Here is a 17104-nt window from a genome sequence, read left to right on the forward strand (position 1 = left end):
TGTTAGCGACATGAACATATCTGAGCTAACTGTGTGTTCCAGATGTGCAGCAAACCCAACTGTCCCTGTGTTTTCCTGCTGTAGACATTATCCCCATGATGCTGACGTCCTCTGGTGGGACGAGCTCACACGTTTATGGCTTCAGATGCTAACTGGACCAGACTGGTGTCAACCTTGGTGCTATAGAAGCAAATCAAAGAAGAACCAGTTGAACCTGAGCTGTCTGTAGTGGTGACACCAACACCATGTCACCTGCACATGCTGACCCAGGGTCAGTGTTGAACCTATAAGCTGTGTCCTCACAGTTCAATATGTCCTCACTGCACAGGTCAATGACATCAGAGCTGTAATGTTGTTCCCGTCTCACTAAAACTTCTGGCATAAGGTGACTTTTCTGGGTGATTCCAGGGTCACCAGTTTGAATCCCTCTGTTACTGCTGGGAACGTGCTGCTAAAGTGCCCTTGAGCAAGGCCACGTCCAGCTTCTGAAGCCAACCCTGGGCTCTGCTTGCTGGCAGTGACAGAGTAGATGAAACAGCTCAGTGGATGCTAACTCACAGCTAACAGCGCTCTGTCATGGATAAGTGAAATAAAGCTGACTGACCCACAGCTGCACACAAACACCTCCAACACCTACAGGTCAGCAGGTCCACTGCTGTCTCTGATGGGCCCAAACTTTGCTTGTTCAGCGTTTGCTGCTGCTGACTTTGAAAATCACACCAAACATGGAATCAAATATATCGACTCAGCTTAGACTACAGAGAAGCTCGGCACTGCCCACAAAACTCAACACAAAAGGCTTTTTAAAGACAACAATCACTTTGACAGACACACAAACACGACTGAGTACAGAGCAGCTGCTGGTTTGAAGCCACAGAAATGTTCAAATGTTTAAACACACTGCAGCGTTGCAGCCGTGATGCATTTGTGCTGCTAAGGCCACACACATCAGCTGCCTTACATTTTAGTACCAGTTCATCTCTGACCATGGCAGCACAGTCTTTCCAGTAGAGTGATGTTGGTGGGGACAGTGGGGACTGATTGTTCATTGGCTGTAAGCCGGTCACATGGACGTTTAACTGGTGCTTTGATTGCTCTGTAGTCTGTTGTGCCTGTGAGCTGCTCCTAAAATGAGACAGATTATAATTGTCACCATTCTGTTAATGACTCTTATTATGTGCGCTCTCCTCCACTGTCACACTAAACACATTAAACCTTTATTTTTGTGTAAAGTCAGGATTTATTGGCTCTTCTTAAAAGCGTCATGAAGTGCAAAACTCAGCAAACATTACACAAAAGTAGATTTAGAAGCTGAACAGAAAACATTTAAAGTGACAGTCAGCACAAATCCAGCTGACATCTCCATCCAACCCAAGTCTTCATTTAAAGTCATTATAACTGTGACACACGTTTGTTACAGTATTAATCCTGCCTGATGCTGCAGGGCCAACATCATGAAACAGGCTCAGCATTTATTTCCATTATGAAACTTTATCATTAAAAACAAACCATTGTTCTGCAGTCGTCCCAGGACTGTCGGTCAAACGTTCTCTCCACATGTTTAAGGCTGAGCTCACTTTATCGTCTGCCTGAAGGAGGAAAGCAGATGTTACTAAACATCACAATAAAACATATGAAATGGGTGCACATGAGGAACGTCTGCACTGTTAAAGCCATGCAAACATCTTCACACATGAAGCAGCAACACCTCTCAGTTTAGCAGCAGCTGGTAAAAGCCACAGTGATCCTGGAGCCTCCCTGAAGGACTCGTTCATCAGTAACTGTCAGGAGGACGATTAAACCTTCTGCACACGTCCTGTAGTTACACACTCGGGAGGAAAGACGACGTCCTCGCTCTGCAACATGATCTGTGTTTCATCCAGGACGCTCAAACACAGACTGGTTTCCAAATATTAGACGCACTGGTTCTTCATGCGTTTCTACCTGAGCACTCAGAGTCATTTCTACAACAGGCCTCCTTCACCTGCTGGTGCCTCTGTTTCTGTGTTTGGCTGTTTCCATCAGTGCCTGATGTTTGTGATCTTTGATCTGTTCTGAAGTCTCTCTTTGTAACACAAATGTTGTTTGGCTTCTTTTGCAAACAAGGCAAAAGAACTTTAATGGATTCATTTGCTGATCTTACTTTTCTGATGCAAAGCCGTCCTTTCAACGCTTTAGAAAGAAAACCAAACAATGTTTTTAAAACTTTCCCAAAATGTAAAAGCTATTAAAACCATAAACTTCTGCTCCTTGATCATGTGATTCTTCTTCTAGACTGTCTGTAATTGTTATTGCTGATTGTCAATAAAGTTGTTTTTTATAAGTTATGTTGTAAAGGAAGCTTGTGGCGAGGGAGGAGGGGCGACTAAAAGCAGGTTCATATAGTGGGAAAGTCCTCAGGTCATGTGAGGATATTTACTGATGCGTCAACACTGTCAGATAAAAGAACGGCTGCTGCATTTGTTCTCCCACAAATAAGTTTGGTGATGAGTAAAAGAATTACAGATGATGTGGCAGTTTATACTGGGAGCTGGTAGTGATGTTACTGGCTTGAACTGGGTGGAGGACGCACTAATATGCAGGTATGTGGTTTGCTGGGACTCTAGCAGCGTGCTAGTGAGCACAGGTGATATGTCTTCAGACTCTAGGCAACATATTGTTTTTGATATACTTCATTTACTGTATAGAATCAAACACAGAGGGATAGAAGTGGATTTCTTATGGCTCCCTGTGAATATCGGTGTTGATGCAATGAACAGGACGATAAGTTTAAAAAGGTGCAGCAAGAAGAAGTCGTGCAGGTTTGACTATAAAATACAGTGAAAGTGAGGTGAAGAGTATAATGAAGGTAAAGATGAAGGACGAGTGGCAGGCACACTGGGACAGAGACGGGAAAGGCAGATATTATTATACAGAAAACAGTCGTGTAGAAGAAGCTGCAGCAGAGACCAGGATGGAATCTGGAGAGTCAGAGTTGGTCACACAGGCTTGAATAGCACACTTAAAAAGGTAAACATGACACAGGAAGTGTGACTTCTGTGGACCAGAGGAGACGTTTGACGGGTTGTTAGCGTCGTCAGGATGCTGGATGGAAACGCTGTGCCTGATAGGATGATTACAGGCTGGACTTTGTCTTCCTGTTACAGATGGATCCAGGCCCTGGATGACTGCTGGACACACATGACCCACACTAGGCTGCCTTCATCCATCCTTTCCTCCTTCACTGAGACTCAGAGTCAGCATGTATGTATTTATCAGTGATTTGAATCCTTTCATTACAGAGTGAAGTTAAAGTAGACGTGTGAACACACTAATAAACACAAAGGGACACAACTACTACTCCATGATGTAAAGCTGAAGTATTACACAGCTTTATGAACCTCCTGTTATCCTGGTAGACGAGTACAGCAATAAATCTTTTACTTGAACATCTTCTGGCTCCAATAAGCTTTGAAATGTGACCATGAAGTTAGAGACATACTGACTGAAACCCACAGCTGTGACTGTGGATCACATCCACACACAGTGTAGCTGCTGTCTCTGTGTGAGCCTTTGCACTGCTGCTCGCAGCACCGTTATATCACTCAGCGCTCGCTGCTGTTATTGAATCCACTTTTTACTGTCCGTGCAATCAAGCTCCTCTGCAGAGCTAGGAAATATCTTCGAACCAGTTTATGTGTTAGGGGATCCTTTGCAGCTGTGACTGTTGCCTCTGTTTTTGTCCTTTGGTTCCTGGGAGCCTTTTACATTTCCATCAGCAACAAATATCTGAACAGGCTTTATTGTAGGAAATACAGGAGTAAATAGATGTTGTTATTTATTAGATGCTCCAGTCACTTTGTTGTTATTTATTAGATGCTCCAGTCACTTTGTGGAGCATTGGACTGCTTAAGCATTGGACCTCATAAGCCTTTGTTGTTACACTATCTCTTACCGTACACTACTAAATCCCCATTTGCACTATTTGCCTATTTTGCACCACTATGCCTTCTTACTTGAATATTGTATATTGTATATTGCATAGCTTTTTTTTGTTATACGTAAAATTGTATTGTATTTATTTAAATTTATTTAAATTTTTACTTTTTAATTATTTTATTTGCATTTTTCTAATCACTAGGGTTTGAGAGTAACACAATTTCTATTCTGTGTATGTCCTGTACATGTGGCAGAATTGACAAATAAAGTTGACTTGACTTGACTAAAGATGATCAGATGCTTGTTTAGTTTAATGCTGTGGCTTCAGTCAGCATCACTGTGCTGTATAGTTTTATTTTTCTGATCCTTCTGTTAAAGTTGCTGAATAAAAGCACCTCACCGCTGCCTCGAGCCTCCTTCTTTAAAGCAGCAGAGGCTCTTCATTCAGGTATCACAGCTCGAGTTGTTCTGCAGGAGACCCAGAGTACTGTCCTTGGTCCATAATGACATTAATCCTCAAAAATAGTTCTGGCATAATAATTGTGCACACAGTGTAAAACTGAAGAAGCTTCTCAGATGAAATGTCTTCAAGAAACTTAAAAAAGTCCAGACACTTTTGTTTCTGAGCTTCTTAATTCAATTCAATTTTATTTATATAAATCACAACAGCAGTCGCCTCAAGGCGCTTTATATTGTACAGTAGATCGCACAATTATAGGTACAGAGAAAAACCCAACAATCATATGACCCCCTATGAGCAGCACTTTGGCGACAGTGGGAAGGAAAAACTCCCTTTTAAAAGGAAGAAACCTCCGGCAGAACCAGGCTCAGGGAGGGGCGGGGCCATCTGCTGTGATTGGTTTGGGTGAGAGAAGGAAGACAGGATAAAGACATGCTGTGGAAGAGAGACAGATGAACCGCTGAGTGTTGTCCCGTCGAGGTGGCTCTTCTATGTTGTGCATTTATGGCACCAAACCACAAATGCAAAGGAAGAAAGGGTCGAGGCTGATTGGTGTATGTGCCCATGAGTATGAGTGTACACGGGTGTTTCTCTGTGTTAGTGACAGTCTGACAGAAGGCTGCATCCCTCAGCCTCATGTGGGCTGTGTAGCCCCTTTACAACTGCAGTGAGAGCTCAGACCTGTTTCTGGTGGGTGGTGGACTCCTCCAGGGCTTCCCCTGATTCCCCTTCTGCCACAGAAGACTGTGGCCTCAGAAACTCATATCTGCTTTTTGCAAATGAAGCGAACCTGTTGGCTTCATCAGCAGGGGCGGATCTAGAAGGGTGGCATGGGGTGGCAAGTGCCACCCTAAAATGATCCCTTGCCACCCCAAGTGCCACCCCAGTTTTGCATATGACAGTGTTGTTTATTAAAATAAGTTTAACAGTTTGAGCGTAGTTACAGTCAGCAGTGAATATAAATGCTAGAACTGGATATATTCCATAGTGTCCCCCCCTCCACATTAACAAATGGTTCAGCCCATAGCAGGACGGCTTTCTTCTTGTTTTCAGTAGCAAGCGATGCTTATGATTGTGCCAGAGCACATTTTGAACAACACCATGGGAATTTCTGATTTTACACAGGTGGGTGGATGTTACACTGTGGAAATGAAGGAAGGTGAGTGCTATTTTAAATGGTTGTAGAAAATGAAAAAACAGCAGGTGTATTGGCTGCATTTTTAGATAAATAGTTGTATCTGTTTACAAAATGTACAATTTATATTTGCATTTCAAGTTATAAACATTTACCCAACACGTCTGTGGTTTTTTTACAGTAAAAAATACTGCTAGGATTTTAGGTTCTTTGTGTGATTTCAGATCAGTAATAGTTACATTAATAGTAATAGTAATACTAATGCAGTATGTCAGTGAAAAAACAACTAAATTCAGTTGAGCTGAAAAGATACCAAACAAAGCAAGAGGAGGAAAAAATAAAATGAAACAATCTGAGGGTGAAATACAAACGTAAACTCAAAGGAGTCACAAATGTCCGGTTGTGTTTCAGACCTCAGAGGGTGAATCCAACAAATCATGAAAAATGAGGTTTACATGTTTGTTCATGACAGTGCAGATTTCTGACATTTTGTGTCATTTAAGCTGCAACAATGTGACTGTTTTCTAACAAAAACAGTGAAACTTAAGTTAGACTTGTGTTTGTAAATGAAGCGCCCCATGTTGTGTAGCTTTCTGGAGTTTATACTTATTGGGCTACATATGTATTTAATATACAGGCTGTACAGTACATAACATCAAAACTCACATGTTTCATGTAACTAAAGTGTGTAATCATGTGGGCTACAGACAATAATTAAGTTATAGACTATATTTATATGAAAAACGTGCATACTTACTGCATTTGAATCATTTTAACCACATGTAACCACCTGCATATGTGTTTGGGGGGAAAAGGCTTTGATTTTTCCACCCTAAGAAAATTTCTCTAGAGCCGCCCCTGACCATTTCACAGGATTTGCATTTAAAGATGCAACAAGACTAAAATGGTTAGGGTCAGGAGGTCAAAGGTCAGAGCTCCTGTGGGTCTGAGGGCGGCCTCACGCTGGAGAAGGATGAAGGAGTCTGACCTGAGCCAGTGTTTGACATGAACACATCAGCACTGCTGTCAGTGAGCCTAACGACAGCCGTTAGCATCATTTCAGTGTTTCAGTCATAAAAACACTTCCTGTCTCTGTGGTGGTTACAGTGACATCATGCAGTTTGTGCTTTGACCTCCAGAGGGCGACAAATCAGCACAGACAGAGAGCTCCATTCAAACTTTGCTGCCATCAGGAATAATTCTTCAAATATAATCATCAGTGTTTGAGCAGTTATGATATCAGGGACAATCTAGACATGTGTGACAATACTGAACATGTCACATGACACACCTCAAACATCATGTGATCCACTCTCAGTCTGCACTTTCATTCATGACTTCAACAGGTTGAAATGAGCTTTGAAGAAACATTCAGTGAAATAAATCTTTCATGGATTCATGTGAGCAGCAGATGAACTTTGTACCAACAACATCTTCAATAACAGTCTGAATGAAGCTCAGGTGTTGATGCTGCTCACTGATTGGACGCTTGGTTTCAGCTCTGCTCTCAGTCTTTACTGCACAGGTGAAGGTAGAAAGTGTGACTGGATCTATAGACTGGAAACAGAGAAACATGCTGAACATTTGAAGCTTTGCAGCAGAAATGTTCATGTTACAAATACAGCAGAGCTGATCTGGGATCAGTGTGTTCACACCTGCAGCTACAACAAGGTTTCATGTCTCCACACGTCAGCATGTGAACTTTACTCTGACTCAGTCTGAGCAGTCAGACGGCATATTTTTAAAGTTAACACATCAGCACACACAGAGCTGAGCCCCTCCCACCTGTGCTGAGTTTCAGGTGGAGCCCCGCCTCCTTCCAGGAAGCAGCTCACCTGTGTGTCCGTGTTTAGTGTCCAGGGGCCCGTTCTTCGTACGTCGCTTACTACATCCAAGATCAAATGACACATCCAAGATCAAATCATCGCGCTAACCGTGAGCTCGCTAATCCGGTTCCCCGAACACACCTGCTGTTGACGATTACTACAGCTGGACGCAGTAATGTGACATCACTGGGTGTCGTAAAAGGGGCTAAGCATCGATAGTAGAAACATTGATCGGCAACCCTCTGATTGGTCGGCGAAAATGTCGAAGGAGCGCGCTCGGCTCGGTATTTTTCGGCAGCAGAGCAAGAACTCCTGAGTGAGGGATTTCAGGAGTTTCAGAGTTGAATCAGAACGCAAGGGAACACTGCAAAGGCTGCAAAAGCAAGGAGAGAGGGCTGGCAGAAAGTTGCTGACAAATTAAACTCGTAAGTAATTTAATAATAATAATAATAATGGATTGGATTTATATAGCGCTTTTCAAGGCACCCAAAGCGCTTTACAATGCCACTATTCATTCACTCTCACATTCACACACTGGTGGAGGCAGCTACGGTTGTAGCCACAGCTGCCCTGGGGCAGACTGACAGAAGCGAGGCTGCCATATCGCGCCATCGGCCCCTCTGGCCAACACCAGTAGGCGGTAGGGTAGATTTATCATATCACACTATATTATCCAATATTATATTACATTATATTATATTGTTATATTATATCCCCTTTCACATTAGAGCCACAACAGGACCCACTAGAACATGGGAACAAGTAAAAGTGAAATATAAGAATATTCTACAGAATGGTAATATTTATCACTTATATTGCTTTTAGTCTCTTGGAAAGAGACCCTGAAATAATCTGTTTGTTTGTTTATAACAGCAACCAAGAAAAGGGCAGAGCAAAAAAAGACAGGTGGTGGTCCTGCACCCCCTCGTCAACAAGTTGGTTAAGTGAATAATACCCTCACGGGAATATCGATATCTCTCAATGAGCACACTGTCGCGCTGAGCTAAAGGATCCTGTCTATCCCGCAATATACGCTGAATTCTGAGGACTCTCCTTATCAATCTTGCACCTTCCGCAATGGGTTGCTCGCGTAAACGGACAGGACATGGCTGCGACAGACTTCCCAAATCCACCTTCGCTTTTATAGCCGTGGTCTCTCATCTTGATTACACGAAGTAATTTACAATTACTACTCTGAAATATGAATTACATCTGTAATAATCACATACATGTAATAGAATGTTAATAGTACATTTCCCTTTTTTAGGCAATGACCTGTATGTATCTGTGTGACATCAATAAAAGGATCAAGTGCTGCATTATCTTCAGTTACATTGATGTTATTTATTTATCGCTGTTGCTTTCGTATAAATGAAGCGGACATACCTGCGTGGCCGCGATCTAATCCTGTTTACATAAAGTAAACCTGCTCCCGAGCAGGTTTACGCTTACGGCTCTGTTGCTATGACAGCAAGTCCCGGATGAGCTTCGGGGAACCGAACGATCCAGGATCACGCGAAATCGTCAACAATCTAATCCAGCTAACCTACTTAGCGAGGTACGAAGAACGGGCCCCAGGTGTGGAGTGGAGCTTGTTGTTGGTGTGTGAAGAAACTGTAAGTTTGCTTTGTTTCCTCCTTTAACAGTTTGTCTTTAGGAACTTTACTGTTTGTTCAGCTCGTGTTTGATTTCTTCACACAACAAACTGTGTGTGTTTGTATTTCCGGTCTCTCCATTAAAGTCAGTGTGTAATGTTTCCTGGCTAACATCAGCTGTGTGCAGCTTAGTTCAGCACAAATCTGCCGCTCCATAGTTCACGGTAACGGACTCACAGCTGGACCAACGAGGCCGAGTGTGTCCGCCACTCTGAGCTACGTTCGTGTTTGTGTACTTGTAGTTTGTACTTTGAGTTCACTCAGAGCCCACAGAGGACGCAGCGTACGTGATGACGTCACAGCCCTTTACCTCCTTTACTGTCACTGTGATTAATATTTACACACGAGACACCTGCAGAGCTCTGACGCTAAGCTAGCACACAGCATGCTAACACTAAGCTAACGCTAAGCTAGCCAAGAACCCAGAGTGAGGTTAAAGCTGAGTAAACACTGACCCCAGACCAGCACCGTGATAAAGTGAGCTGCTGCTGCTGAACTTGAACAGGTAACAAAGTGATGAGCAGTCAGGCTGCAGGTTTCTACCTGTTCATGTTTCTACAGTAGAATCACTTTGAAGTGTCTTTGTGCTGTTTCATCTTTGATTTGTGTTCATAAACACTCAGAGAAACATCACGTGACCTCATCAGGATCTGTGTTGGTGTGTGGGGCTGTACCTCAGCTGTATGTTGTTACATGCTCATTTGTTCATTTCACACAGTAACATCAAAGTAATGTTATGAGGAGTAATGAAGTAACGTACTCCATTACTTTTAATCAAAGTGTTCTGTGTAATATGTGTAATAATGACTGTTTTGAGTAATGACCAACACTGATCACAACAAAGAGGAAATGCCTCCAACATGCACAAACATTTGAGCCACAACATGCAGTTAATGTGCACAAATGTCTTTGATATGCTGCTCAGTGATGGTGGTGACTGTCAGAGCAGAGCTACTGAGAATCAATAAGTAATATCAATGATGGGATCAGAATCACTAAATTCTTCTCATCCCTGTCAGTATCATACATGTGCTGTATAATGTGATAAATGTAGAGGTGCTGGCTGTTCTCTCACTCTGCTGTTTAGCTGTAAAGGACGCCTCCCTGCCTTTGTCTCATTCATGACCTTTAATAGTCTCTTCTAACATGCAGAGATCTGTATGATCTGTTTCATAGAGTCTAACCAGCCTGTACAGGTAACAACAACAGTCACTGCATCACTGACACACAAACGTCATCTCTGTCAATAACAACATTCATACATGGAATAAAAACACATCAGTGGATCATTGCTGGAGCTGATGTTTGTGCTCCTGGTGAAAAGGCTCTCAGTTTCCTCCTTGAAATAACATCAGTGGTGGGTCAGCGACATGCTTTCTTTCCCTCTCAGGTTTAAATATCTGGGACTCTCCACCGTTTGGTTTTAGAGCTGAAGAAGCTTCTCAGATGAAACGTCTTCCAGAAACTTAAAGACGTCTCTTTTCTCTCCAAGCTCCTTAGATCACATGACCTGGATGACTGAACCTACAGACATATTGACCTGGTTTCTAGGTCACATGACAGGTCAGAGGTCAGTTCCTCCTGTTAATGTGAACTCACTGAGTGTTTGTGGTTTACCTCTCAGACTGACTGAAGATGATGATGGAGGAAGAGGAGGACAGAGCAGAGTCTGCAGGGTCCAGCTGTCCGTCTGTGAGGAGTGACGGGTCCAAACATCAACCTCCAGCCTTCAGTGGTGAACCTGGAGCAACGAGGTCAGAGAGCTGAACTCACTGAGTAACAGAAATAATTCTGCACTGACATTATAATCAGTGTTGACTCTGGTTGATTGTCTGACTGTGTTTGTGAGCTGAGAGGAAATGAAAATGAGTTTGTAACAAAAATCAGTTTTGTCCAGTTTTCCTGTAAAAAGCTGAACTCTAATCTAAGAGGATGTTACTGACAGGAAACAGCTGCATTATCTGCAGTCTGTGTGATCACAGCTGCTTCAATCATGTTTGTGTCTGCAGAGGTCAGAGGTCACAGTCTGCAGGGTCCAGCTGTCCGTCTGTGAGGAGTGACTGGTCCAAAGGTCGAAATCCTCCAGGCTTCAGTGGTGAACCTGGAGCAACGAGGTCAGAGAGCTGTGATGACTCCTTTACATGTTTGTGTTTCCTGGATAAATATGACCTGAAACATCCTCAGATTGTTCCAAAGATTCATTAAAAAGAAAACAATGAAAGAGAAAAGATCCAAATGTTCGACTTGGTCATTTGCTGTTTGAGGACAGTGATGCTCATATCTGTGGGGAAAGTGTGACCTGAGTGGGTTCATGTTTGTCTTTAAAGAACAGAGCTGCTCTGATTCTCTTTGTGTCTGATCTGTTAAACAGTCTGAGAGGTCACACAGAGACCCAGCAGCTAAAGCCTGGATCATACTGGCTGCTGTTACTCCATCAGGACAACACTGAACCACAGTGGTGTGGATGTAGTGGATAAATCCCACCATACTGATGCTCAGAGTTAACCACAGGGAACAAAACCAGATGTTACCTTCAGATTGTGACCTTTGGAGTGGACGATGCAGATTTCAATAGAGAATAAATGTTGTTGTTTTTCAGCTGTGAAGAAAGAATCTAATTTTCTGAACTTAAGAATTTATGATGCTGGAAACAACATGGAGACTATAACACAACATTTCCACTGTGTTCATAGAATGAATGTAAAACTGTCAGACATTCATTAAATATGCAAAATGTCTACAGAAGCATCAGAGGGTCAGACGTGAAGCACTCAGTGATTTTGATCAAATGACTCATCAGTTATTGATCTGTACTACACTGATCTACCACGTTAGTAAAGCTGGTGTTCTGGTGGTGGAGGGAGACCTCGGATCATGTTCTGGTTTTGGAGCAGTGATCTGCTGATGGTTCAGTTTGATGAGCTTCTTCAAAATCATCCCTGACATCACCACTGAAAGGACGTCCATGAAAACAGACTGAAAATTACTGATATGTTCACAATCTGAGAGTTTAAAACTTGACAGACTTGATTCAGATGAAGTTATTTGAGCAGAAACTCCTGGATCTTTATCCTGTGTTGATCTGATCCTTCATGGTTCCTCCACAGAGTGGACCAGCAGAGCTCAGAGGTTCCCAGTGGTCAGTCTGCCCAGCAGCATAAAACACAGCTGGACTCCATATTTATGGTCTGTACATGTACAACAACTACTGTTACATCTGTTCTGTTCACAGTCATCTCCATGCTGCTCTTTGTAGACCAGTGGATCGTCAGTGTGTCCAACATGGATCTGATGTTTGGCTCCATGATTTCAGTCTGATTGGCTCATTCATAAAGTATTCTGTTCCAGCTGCTGGAGGACAACATCATCACTTTTGTGAAGAACGAGCTGAAGAAGATCCAGAAGGTTCTGAGTCCAGGTTACCCAGAATGCTTAGAGAGTCAGAGGAGCAGCAGCAGAGAGGCATTTGTGAAGATCACAGTGGACTTCCTGAGGAGAATGAAGCAGGAGGAGCTGGCTGACCGTCTGCAGAGACGTAAGAGGATTTATCTAAAGATTTAAGCTGCTGGATAAATGAACATTTCCCAGAGATGGAAGATGGAGCAACATGTTTTAAAGATTAGTTCTTTTTGGAATTGAGTGTTTATTTTTCTTCTCATTCAGAGCTTCAAGCTTCAGTTTGTCATCATAACCTTAAATCTGCCCTGAGGAAGAAGTTCCAGTGTGTGTTTGAGGGCATCGCTAAAGCAGGAAACCCAACCCTCCTGAATCAGATCTACACAGAGCTCTACATCACAGAGGGAGGGACTGCAGAGGTCAATGATGAACATGAGGTCAGACAGATTGAAACAGCATCCAGGAAACCAGACAGACCAGAAACAACCATCAGACAAGAAGACATCTTTAAAGCCTCACCTGGAAGAGATGAACCAATCAGAACAGTGCTGACAAAGGGAGTGGCTGGCATTGGGAAAACAGTCTTAACACAGAAATACAGCCTGGACTGGGCTGAAGACAAAGCCAACCAGGACATCCAGTTCATATTTCCATTCACTTTCAGAGAGCTGAATGTGCTGAAAGAGGAAAAGTTCAGCTTGGTGGGACTTGTTCATCACTTCTTTACTGAAACCAAAGAAGCAGGAATCTGCAGCTTTGAAGACTTCCAGGTTGTGTTCATCTTTGATGGTCTGGATGAGTGTCGACTTCCTCTGGACTTCCACAAAACTACAATCCTAACTGACCCTAGAAAGACCACCTCAGTGGATGTGCTGCTGATAAACCTCATCAGGGGGAAACTGCTTCCCTCTGCTCGCCTCTGGATAACCACACGACCTGCAGCAGCCAATCAGATCCCTCCTGACTGTGTCGGCATGGTGACAGAGGTCAGAGGGTTCACTGACCCACAGAAGGAGGAGTACTTCAGGAAGAGATTCAGAGATGAGGAGCAGGCCAGCAGGATCATCTCCCACATCAAGACATCACGAAGCCTCCACATCATGTGCCACATCCCAGTCTTCTGCTGGATCACTGCTACAGTTCTGGAGGATGTGCTGGAAACCAGAGAGGGAGGACAGCTGCCCAACACCCTGACTGAGATGTACATCCACTTCCTGGTGGTTCAGGCCAAAGTGAAGAAGGTCAAGTATGATGGAGGAGCTGAGACAGATCCACACTGGAGTCCAGAGAGCAGGAAGATGATTAAGTCTCTGGGAAAACTGGCTTTTGATCAGCTGCAGAAAGGAAACCTGATCTTCTATGAATCAGACCTGACAGAGTGTGGCATCGATATCAGAGCAGCCTCAGTGTACTCAGGAGTGTTCACACAGATCTTTAAAGAGGAGAGAGGACTGTACCAGGACAAGGTGTTCTGCTTCATCCATCTGAGTGTTCAGGAGTTTCTGGCTGCTCTTCATGTCCATCTGACCTTCATCAACTCTGGACTCAATCTGCTAGAAGAACAACAAACAACCTCCTGGTGGTTTAAACCATCTCTCCACCAGAGTGCTGTGAACAAGGCCTTACAGAGTCCAAATGGACACCTGGACTTGTTCCTCCGCTTCCTCCTGGGTCTTTCACTGCAGACCAATCAGACTCTCCTACGAGGTCTGCTGACACAGACAGGAAGTAGCTCACAGACCAATCAGGAAACAGTCCAGTACATCAAGGAGAAGCTCAGTGAGAATCTGTCTGCAGAGAAAAGCATCAATCTGATCCACTGTCTGAATGAACTGAATGATCGTTCTCTAGTGGAGGAGATCCAACAGTCCCTGAGATCAGGACGTCTCTCCACAGATGAACTGTCTCCTGCTCAGTGGTCAGCTCTGGTCTTCATCTTACTGTCATCAGAAGAAGATCTGGATGTGTTTGACCTGCAGAAATACTCTGCTTCAGAGGAGGCTCTTCTGAGGCTGCTGCCAGTGGTCAAAGCCTCCAACAAAGCTCTGTGAGTAAATCTGTGATCATGTTTATTTTTAAAATGTTGATTAAAAGTGGTCATAGATTTCTTCCATGACAAATCCATGTCCTAAAACCATGAGCCAGCGTAGTTGTATAGTATAAAAAAAAAAGGAGAACTTTTGACCACAATATTGTAACTTGAATGAACTTTTGATACAGCCTTTAAACATAAAATTATGAACAGAATCGGTGACAAAGGGCAGCCCTGGTGGAGCCCATCACCCACCGGACTTATTACTATCCAACGTATTGCCGGCTATGCCAACCAAGCTCTTGCAATGGTTGTAAAAGGATCGAATGGCCATAAAATGTTTCTCAGTTTTATTATTTTCAGTCACATCTGTTTTTGATTATTAACTGAATATTTTAAAATTCAGGCTTTTTATGTTATACAAAACATCATATTTTCTTATGATGTCTTGTATTGATTCTGAAGGAATAGTTTTCATCAGTATCGCAGATACCAGCCTGAATTTTACTTTGTATTGGATCAGAAAGGAAATCAGTGGCATCACACATCACTTACAGCAACTTCAGTACCTCTTCATTTTAATAAACTGGGGGGAGGTGCACCAAGATTCAGTATGAGATAAAGAATTATTTTTAACTGTAAGGTTGGAGAAATCTGTTGTTGGAAATTGGAAGAACAGGTCATCTTAAAAATCACTGCATTGTAGTTTTATTCAGGCCCCTTCAATCTGTGATCGCTGTTGCTTGGCATTGTAAATGCTACTATTACAAAAGTCACAAATATTAGTGTATGTGTGTGTTGTTGGGTAATAAACCAAAAGAACAGAATCTACCAGCACCTCACTGATTTCTGCTTAAAAACAATAAAAAAGCAATAAAGCTCTGATTTGTTTGGTTGATCTTGTCTCCCTTCCACCTTGATTTCAGACTGAGTGGCTGTAACCTGTCAGACAGAAGCTGTGAAGCTCTGTCCTCAGTCCTGAGCTCCCAGTCCTCCCGTCTGACAGAGCTGGACCTGGGTAACAACAACCTGCAGGATTCAGGACTGAAGCTTCTGTCTGCTGGGATAAAGAGTCAATACTGCAAACTGGAAACGCTGAGGTCAGATCAAGCAATATCGAGTTTTTTTTTCATCAGTTAACATCATTTAATCAATTTCATTTGGAAAAAATTAACATTGTGTATATGTTTTGTTTTTTTAATGAATCCATGCAAGTCACAGTAAACTGCCACATTTGACTTTTGTAACATGAGGCAATAAGGATTCCAGCATGTCCTGAAACAGTGTTGAAATATTGTAAATGTAGTAGCTCCTCATGGCACCATGAATATACTGTAACACAAGTGTTTCATGTCTTCTTGTCATCCTTTCTTCAGACTGAGTGGCTGTAACCTGTCAGACAGAAGCTGTGAAGCTCTGTCCTCAGTCCTGAGCTCCCAGTCCTCCCGTCTGACAGAGCTGGATCTGGGTAACAACAACCTGCAGGATTCAGGAGTGAAGCTTCTATTTTCTGCAGTGGAGAGTCCAAAGTGTACACTGGGGATTCTCAGGTCAGGATTCAGTCTTTTCTGATGATGATTTAAAACCTGAGTCAGGTCGATAAATGGCTTACTCATTTACAACAGACATGATTTGTTAAATCACCTTATATATGTGTGCTTAAGTTCTGTGCTGCTCTGATTTATTGCCCGTGCTGTCTTTCAGTTCAGCTTTGTCGAGTCTCTGGTAGGATTTCTTTTACATGACCTGTGTAAAAACAAAACAGTAAACACATTAAGCTGAAGTAAGATGCACAATTTGAAAAATGGGGCACAAAAAATGTTGCTGCTTTCTGGAAAGTGCGTCTAAGAAGACCCAATGGAGAAAGTGAAGAGAAAAATCAAAGATTAAGAAGAAGAAAATGGCAGAGGCAGTTTCTCTTGGACTACCTGCAGATGGGGCGAGACTCTAGAAACAGGGATGATTGGAGAAAATGTAAAGAGGCCATAGGATAAACCAGGAGATGAATACTCTGGTGTTCTGGGGATAGTGGGAGTGAGAGGGAGAGATGCCAGTAAATGATTTCAAGGATAAATTTCAGAGAATCAGAGCTAAGAAACCAAAGCAAGTGGGGAACTACAAACATGTGGACAGACTCATAATTAGGCCAAAGACACATTAAAGCAATTATTACAGGTTTAGAAACAGGGATGGATGTGAAGGAGCTTAGCATGAATTTGCATTGAGGAAAGAATATCAACGAGCATCAGAGGAAACAGGAAAACTAAGAGGATGTACTGGCAGGAATACTGCAGTACTTTAGGAAGAACTACACCAGTTAAGAATGTGTGGAGTACTGTTAAGAACATGAATGCAGACAGGAAACAACAGCAGTTTTTGTAAAGTAAATTCAAACTCCTTCATTAAATGCAGCTGGTTGAGTGAAAACAATGGAGAATGATTGTTTTACGTTGTTTATTCTCTATAGAAATGGAGCAGCAGGAGTGCATGCATAGCTGGACGTGGGCTGTATATACATGCGTGTATCTGTGTTGTCTGTGAGCAGAGAAAACAAAGCGCTGGAAATGTCCAGTGTATCATAAGCCAGCCAGTCCTGTTACTGCAATTCACTTCTTCACCAGAAAGTGTCACCATCAGGCTTCAACAGCAGTTTCCAGTATTAATAGTGTTAATGAGCTCCAG

General features: G+C 42.8%; 1 protein-coding gene across 1 annotated transcript; it reads left to right on the forward strand.

Moving 5' to 3' along the window:
* Nucleotides 1-10495: 10495 nt before the first annotated feature.
* Nucleotides 10496-16842, forward strand: LOC143416109 (protein NLRC3-like). Its single transcript, XM_076881490.1, has 8 exons — nt 10496-10557; nt 10619-10748; nt 11004-11108; nt 12102-12180; nt 12343-12529; nt 12658-14437; nt 15349-15522; nt 15799-16842. The coding sequence occupies exons 2-8, from the start codon at nt 10630-10632 to the stop codon at nt 15992-15994; spliced, it is 2640 nt and encodes an 879-aa protein (XP_076737605.1). The 5' UTR covers nt 10496-10557; nt 10619-10629; the 3' UTR covers nt 15995-16842.
* Nucleotides 16843-17104: the final 262 nt, after the last annotated feature.

This window comes from Maylandia zebra, unplaced genomic scaffold, assembly GCF_041146795.1.
Source record: "Maylandia zebra isolate NMK-2024a unplaced genomic scaffold, Mzebra_GT3a scaffold11, whole genome shotgun sequence".
Taxonomy (NCBI): domain Eukaryota; kingdom Metazoa; phylum Chordata; class Actinopteri; order Cichliformes; family Cichlidae; genus Maylandia; species Maylandia zebra.